We start from the raw sequence: 17,672 nt of genomic DNA, 5'->3' as shown, positions 1-17,672 counted from the left end.
GTTGTGCAACGGCCTGTTGGCGTGACGCGACCGCTACTGGGTGCGGATTGATCCGATTGGCAGGTTTGCTCTTACGGCATTTTTGGCTCTCTCCCCCGATCTGGCACCGCGTTTGGGGGGTTACCTGCAAACAATTGGGGGAAGCAAAGGCCGCTCCTAAAATCTCGACATTCGGTCAACCGCAACTTCAACCTGCCCAACTACAGCTACGCTTTGCACGCCAAACATTCTATTTTACATCATGCCTCCCGTTACCTCCGACAATGACCTCCCAAGTTGCTCAACACGCCAACGAAACAAGTCAAGCGTATCAAGAATCTAGTGTCAGAGCATCTTGGAAGCGCCTCCACGCGCGTCGACAGGCCGCCAATGCAGGGGATGTTCAGCCGGACCTTCTTTGTAACGCTGACTGACAAACGCGAAGTGGTCATCCAATTCCGAACCGAGAAACTGGATCTCGACGCCTTCAGGGTAGCCAAAGGCGCCCTGGGCCAAGTCGTCCCCGATACTGTGGCTCTCAAAGACGAAGAGCTGGAGAACGAGGGCGTCTGGGTTTACTCCCTCGAGCGTCTGCCGGGAAAGATATGGATCCACGGCGTCGCCGGCAAGGGCGCTGAAGGCCGTATTGCCGTCAACAGGTCGCTCGGGCGTGTACTCTCCAAGGGCTGGCTTGCCGACAGCAGTGGCGAGGCTGTGTCAACCAAAATCCGGCCGCATCTTGAGGCCATACTGGCCAGCCCATTGGATGAAGTCGCAGCATACCGGCCCTTGCTACAAGGATTTCTTGGCAAGCTGAACGAGATTAGCAAGCTGCCGCTTTGGGTCTCGCACTACGACCTCAACGACGTCAACATCCTGATCGACGAAACTTGTGAAGTTACCGGCCTGATCGACTGGGAGTTGTCGACGCCGAAACCCTTTGCTGTGGGTCTTGGCCGCATTCACACCCTGGCTGGCGAATATACGGGGGGCGAGTTCTGGATGCCGGACGAGTTCGAGGTTGCTGAGCGAGCCTTTTGGAAGGAGCTTTTTGCTGGGATGTCCCAGAAGACTCGTGAGATGTTGGAGAAGAATATCGGTCTCGTCCAGGATGCCGTTATTCTCGGCACGCTCTTAAACACCTTTTTCTGGGAGGATGGAAAAGTAGGCTGCGGCGAGGTACCAATGAAGGCCCTTCCTAAATTCCTTACCTATCGGATTCCCCAGATAAGGAGGGATGAGCCTCCGTATAAGGAGTAGAGCTCTCAATCTGGGTGATTCAAACTGGGTAGCAGGACGTGGTCACTAGAGAGATTCAGATACAAACAATACACTCGTTGAATAGTATGATCGCATCTTGTTCGAATCGCGCAGTTGAAAGCCCACGCTCAACAGCAAAGGCATTGACTTCTGCTTATCATTCCCCGACGGCAAGCAAACGTCACATATCGGAAAGCCTGCTGCTATGACATGAGGTCATCTTTGGGCTAACAAACAATGACCTTCGGAACTAAAGCTTCATCTAGTCTTCGCTATTGGGGGCCGTTAAGGGCTGTAGAGGAACCTCTATATACACTAGAGATGCAGGATACGATGCCCGCACATCAATTGGGAGCTCAGACGTATTTGTAATACAAGCAAAAGAGTCCGGGATTGTAGTAATGCTCGCCCTTTGCTAACTACTGTGGAGTTGCTGCTTGACACTATTGCTCGCCAAGGCAAGGTTGCAAAGCGAAAGAGCAATACTTTTCGGACCCCCCAGTTTCACTTCCCGGACCCCCCGCCCACTTTTCTTCCCGTACAAACCCCTAACCCTGGCCAATTCTTTTTCTTTTACGTGCAATACACTGCAATACACCTTTTTCGCAGTCAAACCCACCTGCAACCAAACCTTTGCTTTCAAACCAAACCACCACTTTGCAACGACCTTTTCTTCTTCATCTTCCACGCCGTGAAACCACCAGAAATCCACCTACTTCCCAGTCATCCGGCAATGGGCCACTGCTTACACATCTCAACACCTCACCCTCGGTCAACGAACAACCTCCCCCGTGGAGTCCTCGAACCGCATGCTCAAGAGCTTCGTTGTCACTGGGAAGAGCACGGTCAAGGATGTTTTTGACCGTACTTTTGATATGGTAGCCGTCATGGAGAAGAATGTGAATGAAGCCAGGCGCTTTGAAAAGGACCACTTGCGGAGGGATTTCATGGGTATGAAGCTTCTGGGCGAAACCCCTACAAGAATTGCCTGGAAACCACTTGACAGTGTAGTACAACACTGTCGCCAGCTTCAGAAGTACAAGGTGTTTGCCCGCAATCCCGAACCCGACGAGATTCCTGCTTGTACAGGTAGATTCACTGCCAATAAGGGACTTCCCTGTCTTCACTTGATTCACCAAGTACAGAAGAACAACCAGGTCCTTGAGCTCAAGGATTTCCATCCTTTTTGGTGGTTGGAAAGGTCGTTAGTTGACGAGGACCGGTATTTGCAGTACCAGGATTTTGACCGTGTGACGGTGCTCAGGTGCAGACCCAGGGGCTCTGATGCCTTTGCCCCTGATGCCACCGCACCCAGGTCAACAGTGCCACTGGGCCTTCAGGTCCAACCAACACCTACCCCTTCACCCCCATGCATACAAAGAACCAACCCTCAACTTCCCAGTACGACAGATCTGCGGCAAAGTTTAAGGCGAACAGCGTCCCAGTGGGAAGCTGCAGATCTGGAAGGCGATGATGCAGCAGATGCTGCAAATACAACTGTATCTCGGCCAGCCACAGTGAACGGTTTGGGCACTGTTGAACAAGCCGTTGCCAGGGCGAACCAGAAATCCAGGGGCTCCAGGGGCAACAGAGGTGGTGCCAGAGGTGGTGCCAGGCAACGGGTACCCAGGGCCACACAGCGGGAACCAGCAGCTGCAAGCAGTACGCCGGCCAGTACACCTGCGCCCAGTTCAACTAAGCCCAGTTCAACGGCACTTACTAGAACACGTACAGGTCGGGTGGCGAAGCCCAGTGCCAAGGCCCGGCAAGCGATGGAAGGTGACGTGTAATGGCTAGTTTGGTAGTTAGTTAGTGTGGAAATTGATACTGTATTCAGTTTAATTGGCGATGACTTGATTTTTGGCTACGGTTAGATATAATAAAAGGTATAGTAAAGAAAAAGATTATTAGAAGAAATAAATTAGGCTGTTAGGACGTTAATTTAGGATGCGAAGTATCGTATTATAACTCTAGTATAAGGATAAAAATAATAATTAAGTATAGAACTATAGTGAAATGGTGAGAAAACACACAAAAACAACCACAACACCACAAATATACCATCAACAGGTCCCTGAATGACCACACCTGCGTGACAGTGGCTCGCTCGCAGGCCGCACTTCACGCAGGACAAAGAAAAGACACTATGGGCTCGCAGGCCACATAATAAGCACCGGATTGGCCTGATCAGAGAGCCGGAATTGCCTACACGCGTGCACGGCACAAAATATGAAGAAAATAAAAGTCGATGTCCTGTCTAAAATAGAATGTCAGAAGCAGACCGCTTATATACATGACCCCTGAACCCCCAGAGACCCCCACTTCCTTACTCATACCCTCACGCCTGTGGCCGCACCCCAAACCAATAGACAGGGTCTGTATACTATAACTAGAAGCCGTTTCTGGCTCCTTGTTATAATTCTTAATATCTGCAGAGTTGAGTGACTTCTAAACACGGCTCTAGGTATATGCGTGTTTCTACTTCCGAGAACTGCTCTAGTATCTTGGAAAGGCAAAGATCTCCGACTTGTAATGTTACGCGCCTAAGGCTGCAGCCTATAACGTACATTATCAGTGAGTCGTGCATATCAGTGGGTCGCGCACTCTCTACCACCCTACTACAATTACCCTCGATTATAACACACCAACATTAGGAATTAACTACAATTACATCAGAAACAGCTGAATCAGATGATTCTGCAGCCTCCTGGCAAGTGCGTGCATTATGGCCAGGCTTGCCGCATATACCACAGCACTGAGTCTTCGTACGAGACCCCCCTGTACCACCACCACTTTGTCGATTTTCCTGGATTACCTGCTCACCCACAGCCTTCTGATCCAGTAGATCCTGTGCCTCTTGTACGGCAAGTGACCTTCCAAGCCTCACACGTGTTTTTTTGGCTCTCCGTCTCTTACTAAGTGCCTCATTGGCCTTTCGCAGTGCCGAGAGCTCCATACGTAGAAGAGCCACCTCGTGCATTACAGTTATCGTACCTTTAGCTAATCGATCCACAGCAGCCAACATAGATGTTGGAGAGCTACCCTGGTGGTTTGATATCCGAGTTTTAATAAGCTCTGACTGTGAGGTAGCTTCTCGAGGGTTGTGTGGTGTTTGGGAGAGCCAAGGGAGTGCCGTGCCCGGCCTTGAGGATGGGGGTGTTGGCGTACGAAGCTTTACATCTAGCTTAGAAAGTACCCTCTCTGGATCGTATAGTATAAGGCCAGCACCCGCAAAGCTACCCTGTATATTCTTTTCCGTTATAGAGGCGAAGAAGGCCTCGCGGAAGGCACAGAGGAATTCGAGCTTGCTTACGTGGTTGATATGTATACGCATCAAGTCCTCGATCTGGCGGCCGTACGCCTGCTTTAATGGCCCAAAGCAGCCGACATCGAGTGGTTGGAGGTAGTGTGAAGAATGTGGAGGTATGTAGAGCGTAATAATGTTATTCTGCTGGCAGTAGCGCTTAAATTCGGTCGAGTGGTGGCTCTCGTGGCCGTCGAGGATCAACAACCGGTATTTACCCTTTATCCGGGGCGCCGTATAGTAATCGAAGTGCTTGATCCAATCTAGACCTACCGGATTGGTAGTCCAGCCATTATCGGTGGTTGCGATACGCCAGGTGGACGGTAGGTTGCACTCGGTATACCAGTTGGCAAGGTGGTACTGCGCGGCTAAGATGATAAAAGGAGGGATGGCCCAACCGAGGGCATTAACTCCCTGGATTACCGTTGCCCATTCGCGGTTACCAGGCTGGGCTAGTTTCGCCTTACTAAGGCCGTCCGAGGTCGTAACTACTATGCCCGCGAAGATAATACCCATTATAAACCCAGTTTCGTCGAAGTTGTAGATATCGTCATTTACAATACCGTACTTGGCCTTAGTGTTCCGCACAAGCGCGAACCACTCGCTAATAACCTTTGGATCCTCGCACTTGGCCCTCTGGTAGTCGTATCTACGTGTAAAACGCGTACGGAGCTCTGGCTGGCGTTTAATAAATCGATATACCCAAGAGCTTGCCGACAGGGGGCGCATCGCGTAAGCGTAGCAGTTGGTTGGCCATATCTTCCACACCACGTAATCTGGGTGGAAAAGCTCGCGCACATAGCTACAATAATGTATTGGACAATAGCCTCCTCTTCTGATTGAGTGAGCTTCTTTGTACCGGGCGTAGTATCGCGTCGTGCAGGCCGGCCAGCGCGTCGGTCGCGGAGGGTTGATGGTGGTATATTATAAAGCATAGCTGCGGCTCTGAGGCTTAATTTTTCGTCCTTTTGGAGAGCTTCGAGGGCTAAGATTACCCTCGCTTCCTTTAAAATAGAAGGCATATTGGATTGTAGAAAAATTCGATGCAAAGTGCAATGAGGACGCGTCGCGCTAGGGAGTGCGCGACCCACTGATATGCACGACTCACTGATAATGTACGTTAGAGAAAATTACTTGCGGTAGTTTTAGAATAGACTAGACGTAACGTATCTTGACTATACATTCTGTATGCTGTTAGAGACATCGGGTTGGGTTGGTAAGTGTGATAGGTTTGATATTCGAGATGCGAAATCAAGCTGCTAGAGCACGAATTTCTTGCGAGAGAACACTTTTAAAAGATCCCTAGACTAGCGTTATAGAATAGGCTTGTAAGAGTACCATCAGTAGTAAATGAGGGAACCATTAGTAGGGCGAGCAGACTATGAGCAATCTAGAGCAGTCCTGAGCACGGTGAGCAAATCTTAATCTAAGCAGTCCCTGAGCGAGGTAAGCAGACCCTGAACAGTCCCTGAGCGAAGTGAGCAGACCTTGAGCAATCCCTGAGCGAGGTGAGCGGGCTGGAGCCGAAGATGAGCCGGTCCTGAGCTCCGCCTAATTCAAGTCAGATAAAGCGGCGAGAAGTCACGTGGCGAATTATGTCCAGATTCCGGTGTTAAAACATCACGTATACACCATGGTACAGCTTTTTTCCACACTTAAACAACAAACTTGTCACTATCCACCCTCTTTCCCCCCTGTGGCCCCAACCCAGCCCGCCTCCTCGCCTGCTCCGCCTCGATCGTCCGCCAAAACTCCTTGGTATCCCTCACCAGCCTCGCCCGCTGGATCTCCTCTTCCATCTGCTGGATCTTCCTCACCCGCTTCTCGTTGAGCTTGCGGTAATTTCTCGTCCTGGTGCCAAACGAGGCCGGTTGGAGGAGCGCAATCCGAGTCATGACCCACTTGGTGGGAACCTTGATGCAGTAGAGGAGGAGTGCGAGGGAGAACTTGTCAAAGGCGAGGAGAAGGGAGATGAAGATTACGATTATTGAGACCCCGACTAGTTTGGATGTTAGGGATGGTTGGATAAGAAGAGAGGGAGGGAATCACTTACAAACATAGTAGAGTTCCTGTGCGAGGGTGCCGAGACCGATGCGGTAGTCTTGGATATTCATGCCGAAGATGCTGGTGATGAAAGAGAGGGGGAGCTAGGTGCATTGTCAGCCGGTATGATAATGGAGGTAAGGGTGACGGTAAGAACTTACGAAAATAATACTCAGTACTGAGAACAGCATGATAGACTTGCCCTGGTTGCTTTGCTCGATGCTGTTGGCTACCGCTTCCCACGCCCCGACAATGCCGGCGTACTTGTTTTTCGTCTCTAGCAGCTCCTCCAGTCTCCTTTGGCAGTGTTCCGCTGCTCTGTACAAACGGTCAATCTGCCTGTATTGGTCCGCGAGGAACATCTCCGAGTCATCGGCACAGGAGAGCGTCCAGCTTGCCGCTGACTTGGTCTCTTCCGAGACATCTTGGTCGTCACGGAGACTTTCTTGCATGCGCTTTACCTCCTTGAGACCGGGTGTATGCGGCTCGAAGCCGGCACGGAGGGCATAGTTGGGAACTAGGACCCGGGCAATGTTGACGTGGTACTGCTTGAGGACTTCTTGCTGGACGATCTTGATCTGGCGGATGATGCTCAGGTCGCTGAGAATGTTGTCTACTTGCCGGAGGAGGCCGGCCTCGGGGTTGATGTTCATGACTGCCTTGTGGGCTTCGGCGATTTGAGTCTTGTCAGGGGAACGGTAAGCTGCTAGGATCGTCTGAGCAAGCTGGGAGAGCTCTTGACGGGCGGCCAATTCTCTTGTGGTCTGAGCCAGGTGTAAGCTTGCGTCTCGTTTCAGAGCAACTGGAAAATCTTACCACAAAGTTGATCGAATCGGAAAAGATGTAATTGAGCATGGGCTGTCTGTCCGCAAACTTGATATTCTCGTAAAACACCCTGCTGCAGACGTTGAAGATCTTGAGAACCAGATCATATGAACTGCTGACCCCGTCTCGCTCTCTTTCAAGCTGCTTTCTTACTCGAGAGTGGATTCCTGACAGATCGCTTGTGAAGTAAGATCCCCAGCGTTGTGGAAAGCTTGTGATGACAGTATCTATCATGGGTTAGCAAGGTCGCCATGCAAGCTTCTCGAGATACTCACTCTCATCCAAGACAAACACCCACAGCTGGTCCACCATCAAAAACCGAGGCACAGTTGCCCGTGCACTCGTACAGTCAGAGCACTGGCAAAACTTGCTGCACTGCTGGCGAGTCGGGTCTTTGAGCCCAGCTGTTGCTCTGTACACAATCTGATCCTTGTCCAAGCGTTCAGTATCCCTCAGAAAGTTGGAATACTCATTTAGAGACTGATGCAATGTCCGTCGGGGATGCAACGGGGGATTAGCATAAAGGTACTTGCTGACGAGTTCATCATCCTCATAAGACACCATCAGCTTTGCGATTCTGGCGGCACAAAACAGGATCCTTCCAACAACACCTCGTCTAGTAGTAGCCCGCATCGTCATGGAACGAAAGTGGTTCGTGGATGAGACGATGGCCTCGCGGGCAAGGGAAGAGAGGGAAGTATTGTTGACTTGGTGGACCTGAAGCTCTTGGTGAAAGGTATCTTCAACCCGATCCTGGACTTGCATGCCTGACGCATGTTGTAAAATTGCAGATCTGGTGGTTCTCTCGATGGACTTGTTTTGTCTTTCCAGTCCCAATGCTGTCTCCCAGTGGAGGTAAGGGGCCTGTGTGATATGTCAGTTGAAGTACTGTTTGTGTGACATGAATTGCATCGACATACAAAGAGGCACATGGCGTTAGGGTTGTTTTCGTGACCGCTTTTGATCACCTCACAACCGGGGTTCAGTTGGCGGGTGTGGGGTGGGCTGTTAGGATCAACGCCCTCCCGAGAGTGACCTCGCCATCCGACCCGTCGAAGAATCTCATGTGTCTTGGACTTGACCTTTGGCTTCCCAAACAGGTCCTCTCTTGGTGGGCGTTCTTCATTGTAATGGCGGGCTATCGCTTCCTGATTGTTGTTAGCTGTGCACTGAATCTCTTTCTATGCAAGGTAACTTACTTCTACCCAGGCCATGTTATTGGACGGAATGTGAAACCATCTCAACATGCCTTCTTCACAAGATTCTTTGAGCAAGCTCATATCACCCTTGTTTGAGAGTAAATCGTCCAACGGGGTTGTTTGGTTTGGGAAACTGCCTTCCAGCTTGGGATGAGTGTAGGGAATACCATCTTTGTAGTAGACAGCACCGGCCTGGAGGCCTTTGTATGGGTGGTCCTTGATGTCCTGAAATGTTGGGGATGGGTTGGCTGAAAGGACCTCGGCGATATTGGGTGTCGATAAAGTCTTGCCACCAAGGCGGATTTCTGGAACGTCAAGACGACTTGTTCGGCTGAGGTTGGTCCGGCTAGCGATGTGTAGTCGGGAAAGAGTAGCGGCTAGCGGCGACCGCTCCGTCTTCTTTGGCTGGGGCTTTGATCTGAAGTCGGATATGTGGTCGGCTAACCTGGAAGTCCAGAACTCTCCATCGGGCCGGGCGTCGATCTCGGACCTGACATGCTCAACCCGGGACAGCAAATGCCCCACCTGGCTGCGGAGGTGTTCGGGGGCATTTTGGACGTATTTCTCTCTCTCATCGTACTTGAGACAGCGACTGAAGTGTAACAGGTCGTCATGTGGAACCGGAAGGCAACCTCCTGGCTTTACCACCCCCTTTGCCTGCTCCTGTACACCCATGATCAGTGTCACTGGCGAGGTAGATGGTGCTGTCTCAGCGGATGGGTGTGGGGTCCAATGGTGTTGTACTAAGCCGACTTAGAGCGACACTGATGTTCTGGAGTCCACTTCAGATGGACAAAGTTCGGCTGCTTTGTGGAGGACCAAGTGGTCGTCTTAAGGTCTGTGGCCTTGGGCCATGTCTTAGGACGTGAGAGCACACATCGCTGAGCACACATCGCTGTGCCATCCGTAGCATGTTGGATGTTGGAGCTCCAAGTCAGCAGTGAATCGACCATCTTCCTATTTCCGGAACACTTCAACCAGTCCAAACCTATGTGGCTACCTATGTGGCTTGTAAGCTGTACTGATAATTGTTGTTGCAGGTCTTGCAGTTGGATTCGCGGAGCGCGGATTGAATGCAGGGACGCCACCAACATTGTGCTTCGGGAATGTTGGTGATTGGCTGAAGGGAGTTTGTGCCGTATATCTGTGCCATCTGGAGATGGTCTTGGCAGGCCCCTGAGTTCCTGGGCCTGTTGCATGTATTTTCGGAAAGGCGCTGCCCACCCACGCGCCCACGTTCTGTCGTTGGCATGTTCAATGTTCTCGATCCCTGCGCCTTGGAAATCCAGCCTAATTCTTTCGATCAAAATCTAGAGGCACGGATGGTAATGGCGAAATCGATCTAGCGCCCGGCGCCGGCCGCATATTCCGTGGGTCCTTTGAGTGTCAGCGGCGAGAAAATGTCTGAATGTGGGGCCGGTCACGCTGGGCAGAAACGAGGGGTTCCTGCTGTCTTTGCAGAGTTGATCGATTCTTGATGTTGAAACACTCTCGGGTCGGAATCGGTCTTTTGGGCGCCTCAAAGATGTCCGTCGGCAAATCCCACACTGACCGTCAGTGGTGGAAAGAGGCCGTGGTGTACCAAGTACGGCCTTCTAGCTGAATATGACTGACAATGAACTGACACCATCATCCTTCAGATCTATCCAGCTTCTTTCAATGACACCAACAACGATGGCAGGGGTGATGTCAATGGTGTTACCGAAAAGCTTGATTACTTAAAAGATCTTGGAGGCATGGAACGCTCTGCACCTTTGCCGCTCTCTCTCACCATATTTTGCTGACATGTGGCACAGTCGACGTTGTCTGGCTTTCTCCAAGTGAGCACCGTCTATTTCGGCCCAACAAATCACAATGCTAATTTGGGAAATAATTGCAGTCTATGACAGCCCTCAAGTGGACAATGGATATGATATCGCCGATTACAAGAAGATTTATCCCCCGTATGGCACATTGGAAGATGTTGACCGACTGATTCAGGAGTTGGGCCGTCGTGGGATGAAATTGGTGATGGATTTGGTTGTTAATCACACCTCTGATCAGCATCCGTGGTTTTTGGAATCTCGCTTGTCCAAGTCAAATCCAAAGCGTGACTGGTATATCTGGAGGAAGCCCAAGTATGACGTTGAAGGAAAGCCAGGGCCGCCCAACAACTGGTATGTGCTCCCCTTCTCTTTGATTCGCTGTATTTTAGTTGACACAGTGTTGAAGGAATCAAATTCTGGGAGAGGCGCATTCGGCATGGATTTTCGATGAGACGACCCAGGAGTATTACTTCGCCGCATTCACGCCCCAGCAACCCGATCTCAACTGGGAGAACCCAGACGTCCGGGCTGCAGTGTACGATATTTTGCGCTTCTGGCTAGACCGGGGCGTCGCCGGCTTTCGGATGGACGTGATCAACCTCATCTCCAAGGACCAAAGCTTTCCTGATGCCGAGGTTGTCATACCTGGTCAGCCGTACCAGCCGGCTACCCAACACTTCGCCAATGGGCCAAGGTTACACGAGTTTCTTGGGGAAATGCGGCGCGAGGCTCTTGACAAGTACGATCAGATGACAGTGGGCGAAATGCCCTTCATCTATGATGACAAAGAATTCCTCAAGATCGTGCATCAGAAAGACGGGTTTCTGAACATGGTCTTCCACTTTGAGCTGGTCGATATCGATTCGGAGCGAGGAGATGTCCCTGGTGATGCTCGAATGTCCGTGGGCAATTGGGATGTTTCCGACTTGCGCCAGATTATCTCTCGCTGGCAAAGAATCATGATCGATGGCGGTGGCTGGAACTCGCTTTACTGCGAGAATCACGATCAGCCTCGGTCTGTATCGCACTATTGTGATGATAGCGATGAGTACAGAGAGTACGGGTCAAAGTTGCTTGCAATGATGGAGACCACCCTAAGCGGAACTCTTTTTGTCTATCAGGGAGAGGAGCTGGGCATGAGAAATGTCCCGTTTGAGTGGGAACCAGAGGAGTACAAGGATATTGAGTCGGTCAATTATTGGAAAAAGTTTCTCATCCAAGCCCCTCAAATTTTCTCAGAGGCCTTGCTAACGTTAACCTTCCCTCAGGGTAAATGAGATGTATCCTAATGACCAAGAAAAGCTTCAAAAAGCCCGGAGAGCTCTTCGAGCCAAAGCCCGGGACAACGGTCGCACCCCCATGCAATGGGATAGCAGTCCAAACGGTGGCTTTTGTCCAGAAGAGGTTACCCCTTGGATGCGGGTGAATGACGATTATCCAGTTGTCAATGCAGCAGCACAAACAAAACCGGAAGCTACCTCGTCCGTGTACCACTTCTGGCAGAGGTTGGTGACGCTTCGGAAAGAGAATGCTGGTGCTCTGGTCCATGGCGGATTTGAACTTATCGACGAGACAAATCCAGACGTCTTTTCGTACGTTAGGGTGGCTGACTCTGGGGAGAAATGGGTGGTTGTTCTCAACTTCACTGGGCACTCGGCTACCTGGGAAAGTCCCAAATGGGGACTCCAATGGGTGGCGGGAAATTATGCCGATGGTTTGGACAAGGTGCAGAGTGGTGGCACCGATCTGGTACATCTGAGGCCCTGGGAGGGTCTCATCGCCAGACAACCGTGTAATTAGTCCACAGATGTCATGTTACAAGCTTTGGGCTATCACGTCGTCCAGTCATTGACATCTCGCAAGGATGCCTTCATCAACGTTTGGTATACCGCTTCGTCCGGCTGAAGACGCCATGAATCCATTCAATTATCCTACACTTTCCTCACGTTTCACCAATCCCGTTCTTTATCCTACACGGCCGTCCCCATTCCATCCGCCCTCAGCCAATCTCACACCGCACCTGCAGAGGCAATCAGAAATGCAGCCTGGCAAGGGTCAGCTGCAACTCGGCCTGGCCGATATCCACCCGAAGGCGAGCGAACGCCTCCTCCAACTGACCAGAGTTCAACAGCTTGGAAGTTGACTGGTAGCTCTCAGTTAGTATAATTGATCACGTCAAAATCCAGGGATCAAACTCCAGGGAACTTACATCGTCGATCTCCATCTCATCACCACCATCCTCCTCGCCCACCTCATCCACCACCTCATCCCCCTCTCCCTCCTCATCTCCCGCAAAGATATCGAAGACCTCGTCGTCATCCTCCCCTCCCATACCCACACCGAAATCACCCAGCCCACCCCGCACCACAAACTGGACCATCGCAAAGTCCCCCCAGTTCAACATGTCCACTTCAAAGAAGCGGTCAATGTTGTGCGCGAGGGCGCAATGCTCCTCCACGGCGAACGGCTCCTCTGGCGCCTCGAACCAGCACCGCCGAGCAGCCCGCAAGACCATGAAGATCTTGCAGAACAGCTCCGACGGCATCAGTCTCGCCCACGTGCCCACGCCCATGCTCGTTCCGCCACCAGCCAAAACCACCGGGACCGTTCCGACGCGCAACTTCAACTTGTTCAAAAACGTCATTGTTTCGACGTTTCCGTTTATTTCACCCGACTCCATCATCTCCCGAGTCACTTCTGTCGCCGCAGCAAAAATTGAGGCCAGGGCCTTGTCCATGATGGATCTGGTCAAGCTAAGCTTGACCACGGAGACTTCGAGGTTGGAAGCCTGTAACGCAAAGTTTTGTTCAGCCAAAACATTCCTTGTTGATGATGTTGTGATTTCCTTGTTTTCTTATTTTCTTTCGTTTTCTTCTTTCGTTTTTTGGATTTTCAAACAATGAAAAGACATACGCAGCTGTTCTTGATCGCTCGGATCACTTTGCTATCGGCAGCAGCGCGGTTCAACAACACAGTTTTGTTGGCTGTAACCACCACATGTTAGCCATTGGACCAGTGAACGCTGTCAACGCCGCCATAGATAGTTTGGTGAAAGGGGGATGAATTTTTGAAGTTGGTTTTTGCAGTTGGACTGGTCGTTTAAGTCAAATTGAGATCACATGACTGACTCCTGTCTTTGCCAGGTGTCTAGCATATGACCTGTGGTTGACAAATCCGTAATCCTTGAGTGGCTTGGATATAGCGGTCCTGAGATTGGCGAATTTCCGGCAGGAGAAAGAGGTCAAGAGAGCGAGATGTCATTGCTGACAGACCCTCTGTGGTTGCTAAGGTGGTTGAATGACGTGATAGATCGAAAAAAAGGATCCGCCAGATCAGGATCTTCACGATACAGCCTTTGACATGGGTAAAAGTCGAATTGATAACTGAGAAAACTAATGGAAGGCAACAAAATACTAACAGTAAACCATCCCATTTCTGGGGAGAAGCTCGGCGAGACGTTTGTGAGCAGCCGCGCGAGCGGCTGAGGGGCCGGCGGAACGACTGGCTTGCTCGCGCCTTTCGGCGCGGCGACGGCGAGCGGCAACGGAAGATTTCGCCATGATTTTTTGAAAAAAAAAAAAAAAAAAAAAAAAAAAAAAAAAAAAAAAAAAAAAAAAAAAACAACCGAGCACGACGAGAGAGAGCGCAAGCAAACGCGAAGTTTTTGAAAAGAAAAATCGAAAGCGGGCGCGCAAGCAAAGTCGTGAGTGGCTGCTTGGATGAGATAGAAAGAAAGGGTGAAAGTTCACGACAACTTAAATTTTTTTTTTACTATCCTGCCCCTCATCGTGGACTTACTTCTCCGGATTGTCGTCATTGGCCAACGGGAGGGCTCTGTTCCTTCCTCCAGTGCTCCCACAGGCAGAACATCAAGGGAGCAACTAGACTTCAGAAAAACACGGCCTCTCTCCATTCTGCCACCTCCCCTGACGTGTGCTTCGTGACCGCCCAAGTGTTTTGAGATTCATATCACAGGTGACGAGAGGCTTCTTCTGGAGTGCTGGCATCATATGTGTAGGTCAAAGAGTTCGCCTTGATACTCCATCAATCAGCTGTACTTCCATCTACATCTCCTGTATCCCTTCGAGCTCCCATCTATCCACATCGTCTCCCAGTGTTTCACCTGTCGGCACGGTCAATCTTAATTTAACATTGTCTTCTGCTACAGGAAGTCCAAAGAATCGATTTGCGCGAAGATATATACTATTTACATTGCTTGCCGAAGGCTGTCATTTGGGTACATCAAGATCATAAAATAGGCAGTCATGTGCAAGTAAATTCTGTTTCGAGTAACAGACCGAGATACGAAGGCTGTGTCGGTTAAGGGACGAGAGAAAGTTTTGGTCGAACACCCTAAATGAAGATAGCCCAAGAGAGGCAGGATTTTAGATTTCAATCATCACCAAACAATTTCAACAAAACGCAATCTTAACAAGTCCATGATTGTAGCCTGCAGCACAGTCATGATGATAAACACGCCAAACAAATCACATGGAAATCTTGATATTTAGCGCGAGCCGTGCCAGACAGCAAGGACAATGAAAATACAGTGGACAGCCGACGGTCGATAACATCACGCGCTATGTGGTCGCTCCTTCCCTTCAAGTAAGCCGCCAACCACTTGCTCCTTCCTTGTTGACGTGCCCCCGGTATTTATATCAGTTTCCGCAGTCTCAATGTCATCAAAACAACCAGAGGGTTTAGCCAATTGGTCAGGCTCCCGCTCCCAAAGGTTCATTCTCTCATCCCTTCTGTCTGCTGGGTCGACTCCCAGCAGTGCAGAAGTTATGGGTTCGATTCAATGCTGTTCCAACCAGTTTTCTAGTGTACCTGGCGCTTAGCTAGTTCTGCTGGTTTGTAGTCGTACCCTCCTCCTCGGAGGAGCTGAGGACTGGGGAAGCTCAGTATTGCTATCATGTGGGATTATTGTACCATCTGGGGGTTGAAGGGGTCCCTGGGTAATTCCAGGGAGGATCCTTCAGATGGATGAGAATTTCTTTTGTTCTTTTGACGTTTTCGACTTTCCTTTTTTTGCCCAACCCACTCCCTCTATTCTCCTTATCCGAGAGCTGTTTAGCAGCACCAACTCCAACTACTAACAGCAAGTATCTAAAAGTCCCTATTTCCCTTCCAATTAACCCCAGACCATCTACGCAGTCATGCACGCTAGTGGCTCAGTAACAATACTATTAGATTTTTCTTGTTCCAGCTGAAGATTGTCCAGCAGGACAACAAGGCTCGCAAACCAAACATTCTTTTTATTACCTCAATCTCTCGGAGGGAACTTCCGTGTCATGGACCTCAACGCTAACCAGACACCTCTCAAAGAAAAAAGACCGACTCTGCTATTAAGTCTCAGCGCCCACGCCTCACCATGGTTCCTTGGGGGCATGTTCCACATTCCCCCGTCATTCTTCGGCATCGATGAATTCACTCGTTGACACGACATCACAAACCCATCTCATCTTGGATACCTATGAACTGTCATTTTTCTCTATTCAATGGAGTTTCTCCGACAGATAGTATTAAAAGTAAGATAAATAGAAAACCAAAAGCCCAACCCAGGCATGCAAAAACTCCAGACCCATGCAACCAACCCTGTGCTTTTCTCTGTCGCTACAAGAGGGACAAAATGAATATTTTTCCATTATCGAGACATTCCACGCCCGTCACCAGCATTGTCCACCCCCATATCCAATCGGCTGAGTAAAGCCCATCACCGGTTGCTCACTCTGCTCATACACCAGCGCATCAGTCTGGTAAATTCCCAGCATGTTGTACCCCGATAAACTTCCATCAACAGCAGACAACTGCTCATACATCTGCTGTTGAGGTGGTTGCCGAGTCTGGGAATAATCCAGCTCCGGGAAACCCAACGACTGTTGCGGCAGCAGGGTTGGAGGAGCAGGAGAGTAGCTCTGCATGATGCTCATATCAGGTGAGCTCCAAGTCGTGTCACTCGAGCCAGTGGTGGTCCATTCCAGCCCAGCACCACCCAGCTGAGGACTTGGCGAGTGGGATGTGCTCATCGCCCCTCCTTGGTACCACCCACCAGGCTGGGAGTATCCCTGGTCTAGTGAGCCAAAGTCCATATTGGAGGGCTGGCTGTTGCCGCTGTTGACGAACCATTCTGGGTACGACTCTGGCTCTGGGGTGCTGGTGCTGCTGGATGCGATGGAAGCGGGGCTGAGGTAGTTGAGACTGGGCCCTGGGCTTGGGCTTGAAGCTGTGGAGTATGTGATAGCGGACTTCTTGGAGGAAGACTTGGACGCGTTTTCTTGCTTGCGCTGGAGGATGCTGTATCGGTTCTTGGCGGACAGGGAGGTGCGGTTGGGGAAGTGCTTGTGTACGATTTCGCTCCAGTTTCGACCGCTTTTGCTTACTTGGTGGAGGAGTCTCGCGTCCTGTTAAATTAAACTGTGTTAGACAATCTTGATGGTAAGTGTCTCATCTCGTGGCGTGACATACCTCGTCTGATGTCCACGGGCTTTTGTCAATGCTGGGATCAAGACAGTCGTACCACCGCTTCCAGCATTGATCCCCGTTGCGAGTGCCTACTGCCTCTGCAATCTTGCTCCAGCGTGCTCCATACACTTCCACTGCGGCCTTGAGCTTCTGGTCTTCGTCTTTTGTCCACGTGCCTTTCCGGATGGTGTTGATAATGCTATAGTGCCATCTCTTGCGACAATCCTTATTGTTCCTACCCGGTAAATGGGAGGCGACCTTGTGCCAACTGATAGGGCCGTGTGCTGGGGTTTCTGCGGTGGGGAGGAGGCCTGTTAGCTACATCTGGTAGGACAAAGGCGGGGTGATGGGCAATGATAGACTTGACTTACCAGCCCTGACAGCTTCTGAAAGGACATGGTCCTCCTCTGGAGTCCACACCTGTCGAGTCTTTTGCTTCGAAGCAGCTGATGAGGTGGGAGACATTGTGGGTAGTATTATGAGCTGTATTTAAGAGTCAAATAAAACATTGATGTGTAAGCGGATTGTCATGAGTGAATATGGCGTCAAAATTGAAGCCTGATCGGGCAGGTATCGCCTCTACTTATGAACAAGTGAACTCATGCTGAGCCTCGGGGAGCATCGAGTAGAGAGGGATTTCTCTTGGCCTTCGCCACGATCTGAGTGACACCTGAGGGAAATGCTGCGGCATCCTCCGGGCAATCAAGCCGTGATGCATGGCAGCAGTGGAAGTAGAAACTGTCTGGTGATGAAACACGAGCATGACTTGCAGTGCTCTCGCCAGTTCCCGTG

General features: G+C 50.6%; 6 protein-coding genes across 6 annotated transcripts; 3 read left to right on the top strand and 3 right to left on the bottom strand.

Annotated features, from left to right (window-relative positions):
- Positions 1–369: 369 nt before the first annotated feature.
- Positions 370–1,239, top strand: PODANS_1_16170 (uncharacterized protein; the record flags this gene model as incomplete). The annotated part of the gene is made up of 1 exon (XM_001907023.1): positions 370–1,239. The coding sequence occupies one exon, from the start codon at positions 370–372 to the stop codon at positions 1,237–1,239; it is 870 nt and encodes a 289-aa protein (XP_001907058.1).
- A 704-nt stretch (positions 1,240–1,943) lies between these two features.
- PODANS_1_16160 (uncharacterized protein) lies at positions 1,944–3,029 on the top strand (the record flags this gene model as incomplete). Its single annotated transcript, XM_001907022.1, has 1 exon — positions 1,944–3,029. A coding segment is annotated over one exon (1,086 nt), but the record flags the coding sequence as incomplete, so codon positions are not given.
- Positions 3,030–6,702: 3,673 nt separating this feature from the next.
- Positions 6,703–9,285, bottom strand: PODANS_1_16150 (uncharacterized protein; the record flags this gene model as incomplete). The annotated part of the gene is made up of 5 exons (XM_001907021.1): positions 6,703–7,350; positions 7,403–7,622; positions 7,704–8,275; positions 8,332–8,549; positions 8,661–9,285. 5 exons carry the CDS (start codon positions 9,283–9,285, stop codon positions 6,703–6,705), a joined length of 2,283 nt encoding a protein of 760 aa, XP_001907056.1.
- Positions 9,286–10,087: 802 nt separating this feature from the next.
- On the top strand, positions 10,088–12,215 carry PODANS_1_16140 (uncharacterized protein; the record flags this gene model as incomplete). Its single annotated transcript, XM_001907020.1, has 6 exons — positions 10,088–10,210; positions 10,251–10,305; positions 10,407–10,430; positions 10,490–10,849; positions 10,935–11,601; positions 11,684–12,215. 6 exons carry the CDS (start codon positions 10,088–10,090, stop codon positions 12,213–12,215), a joined length of 1,761 nt encoding a protein of 586 aa, XP_001907055.1.
- Positions 12,216–12,447: 232 nt separating this feature from the next.
- PODANS_1_16135 (uncharacterized protein) lies at positions 12,448–13,397 on the bottom strand (the record flags this gene model as incomplete). The annotated part of the gene is made up of 3 exons (XM_001907019.1): positions 12,448–12,558; positions 12,625–13,203; positions 13,329–13,397. Coding segments are annotated over 3 exons (759 nt in total), but the record flags the coding sequence as incomplete, so codon positions are not given.
- Positions 13,398–16,084: 2,687 nt separating this feature from the next.
- On the bottom strand, positions 16,085–17,345 carry PODANS_1_16130 (uncharacterized protein; the record flags this gene model as incomplete). Its single annotated transcript, XM_001907018.1, has 3 exons — positions 16,085–16,819; positions 16,884–17,173; positions 17,252–17,345. 3 exons carry the CDS (start codon positions 17,343–17,345, stop codon positions 16,085–16,087), a joined length of 1,119 nt encoding a protein of 372 aa, XP_001907053.1.
- Between the last annotated feature and the right edge of the window lie 327 nt (positions 17,346–17,672).

This window comes from Podospora anserina, chromosome 1 (assembly GCF_000226545.1).
Source record: "Podospora anserina S mat+ genomic DNA chromosome 1, supercontig 4".
Taxonomy (NCBI): domain Eukaryota; kingdom Fungi; phylum Ascomycota; class Sordariomycetes; order Sordariales; family Podosporaceae; genus Podospora; species Podospora anserina.
The sequence above is the reverse complement of the archived record's forward strand: the minus strand, read 5'-3'. Positions and strand labels throughout refer to the sequence as shown.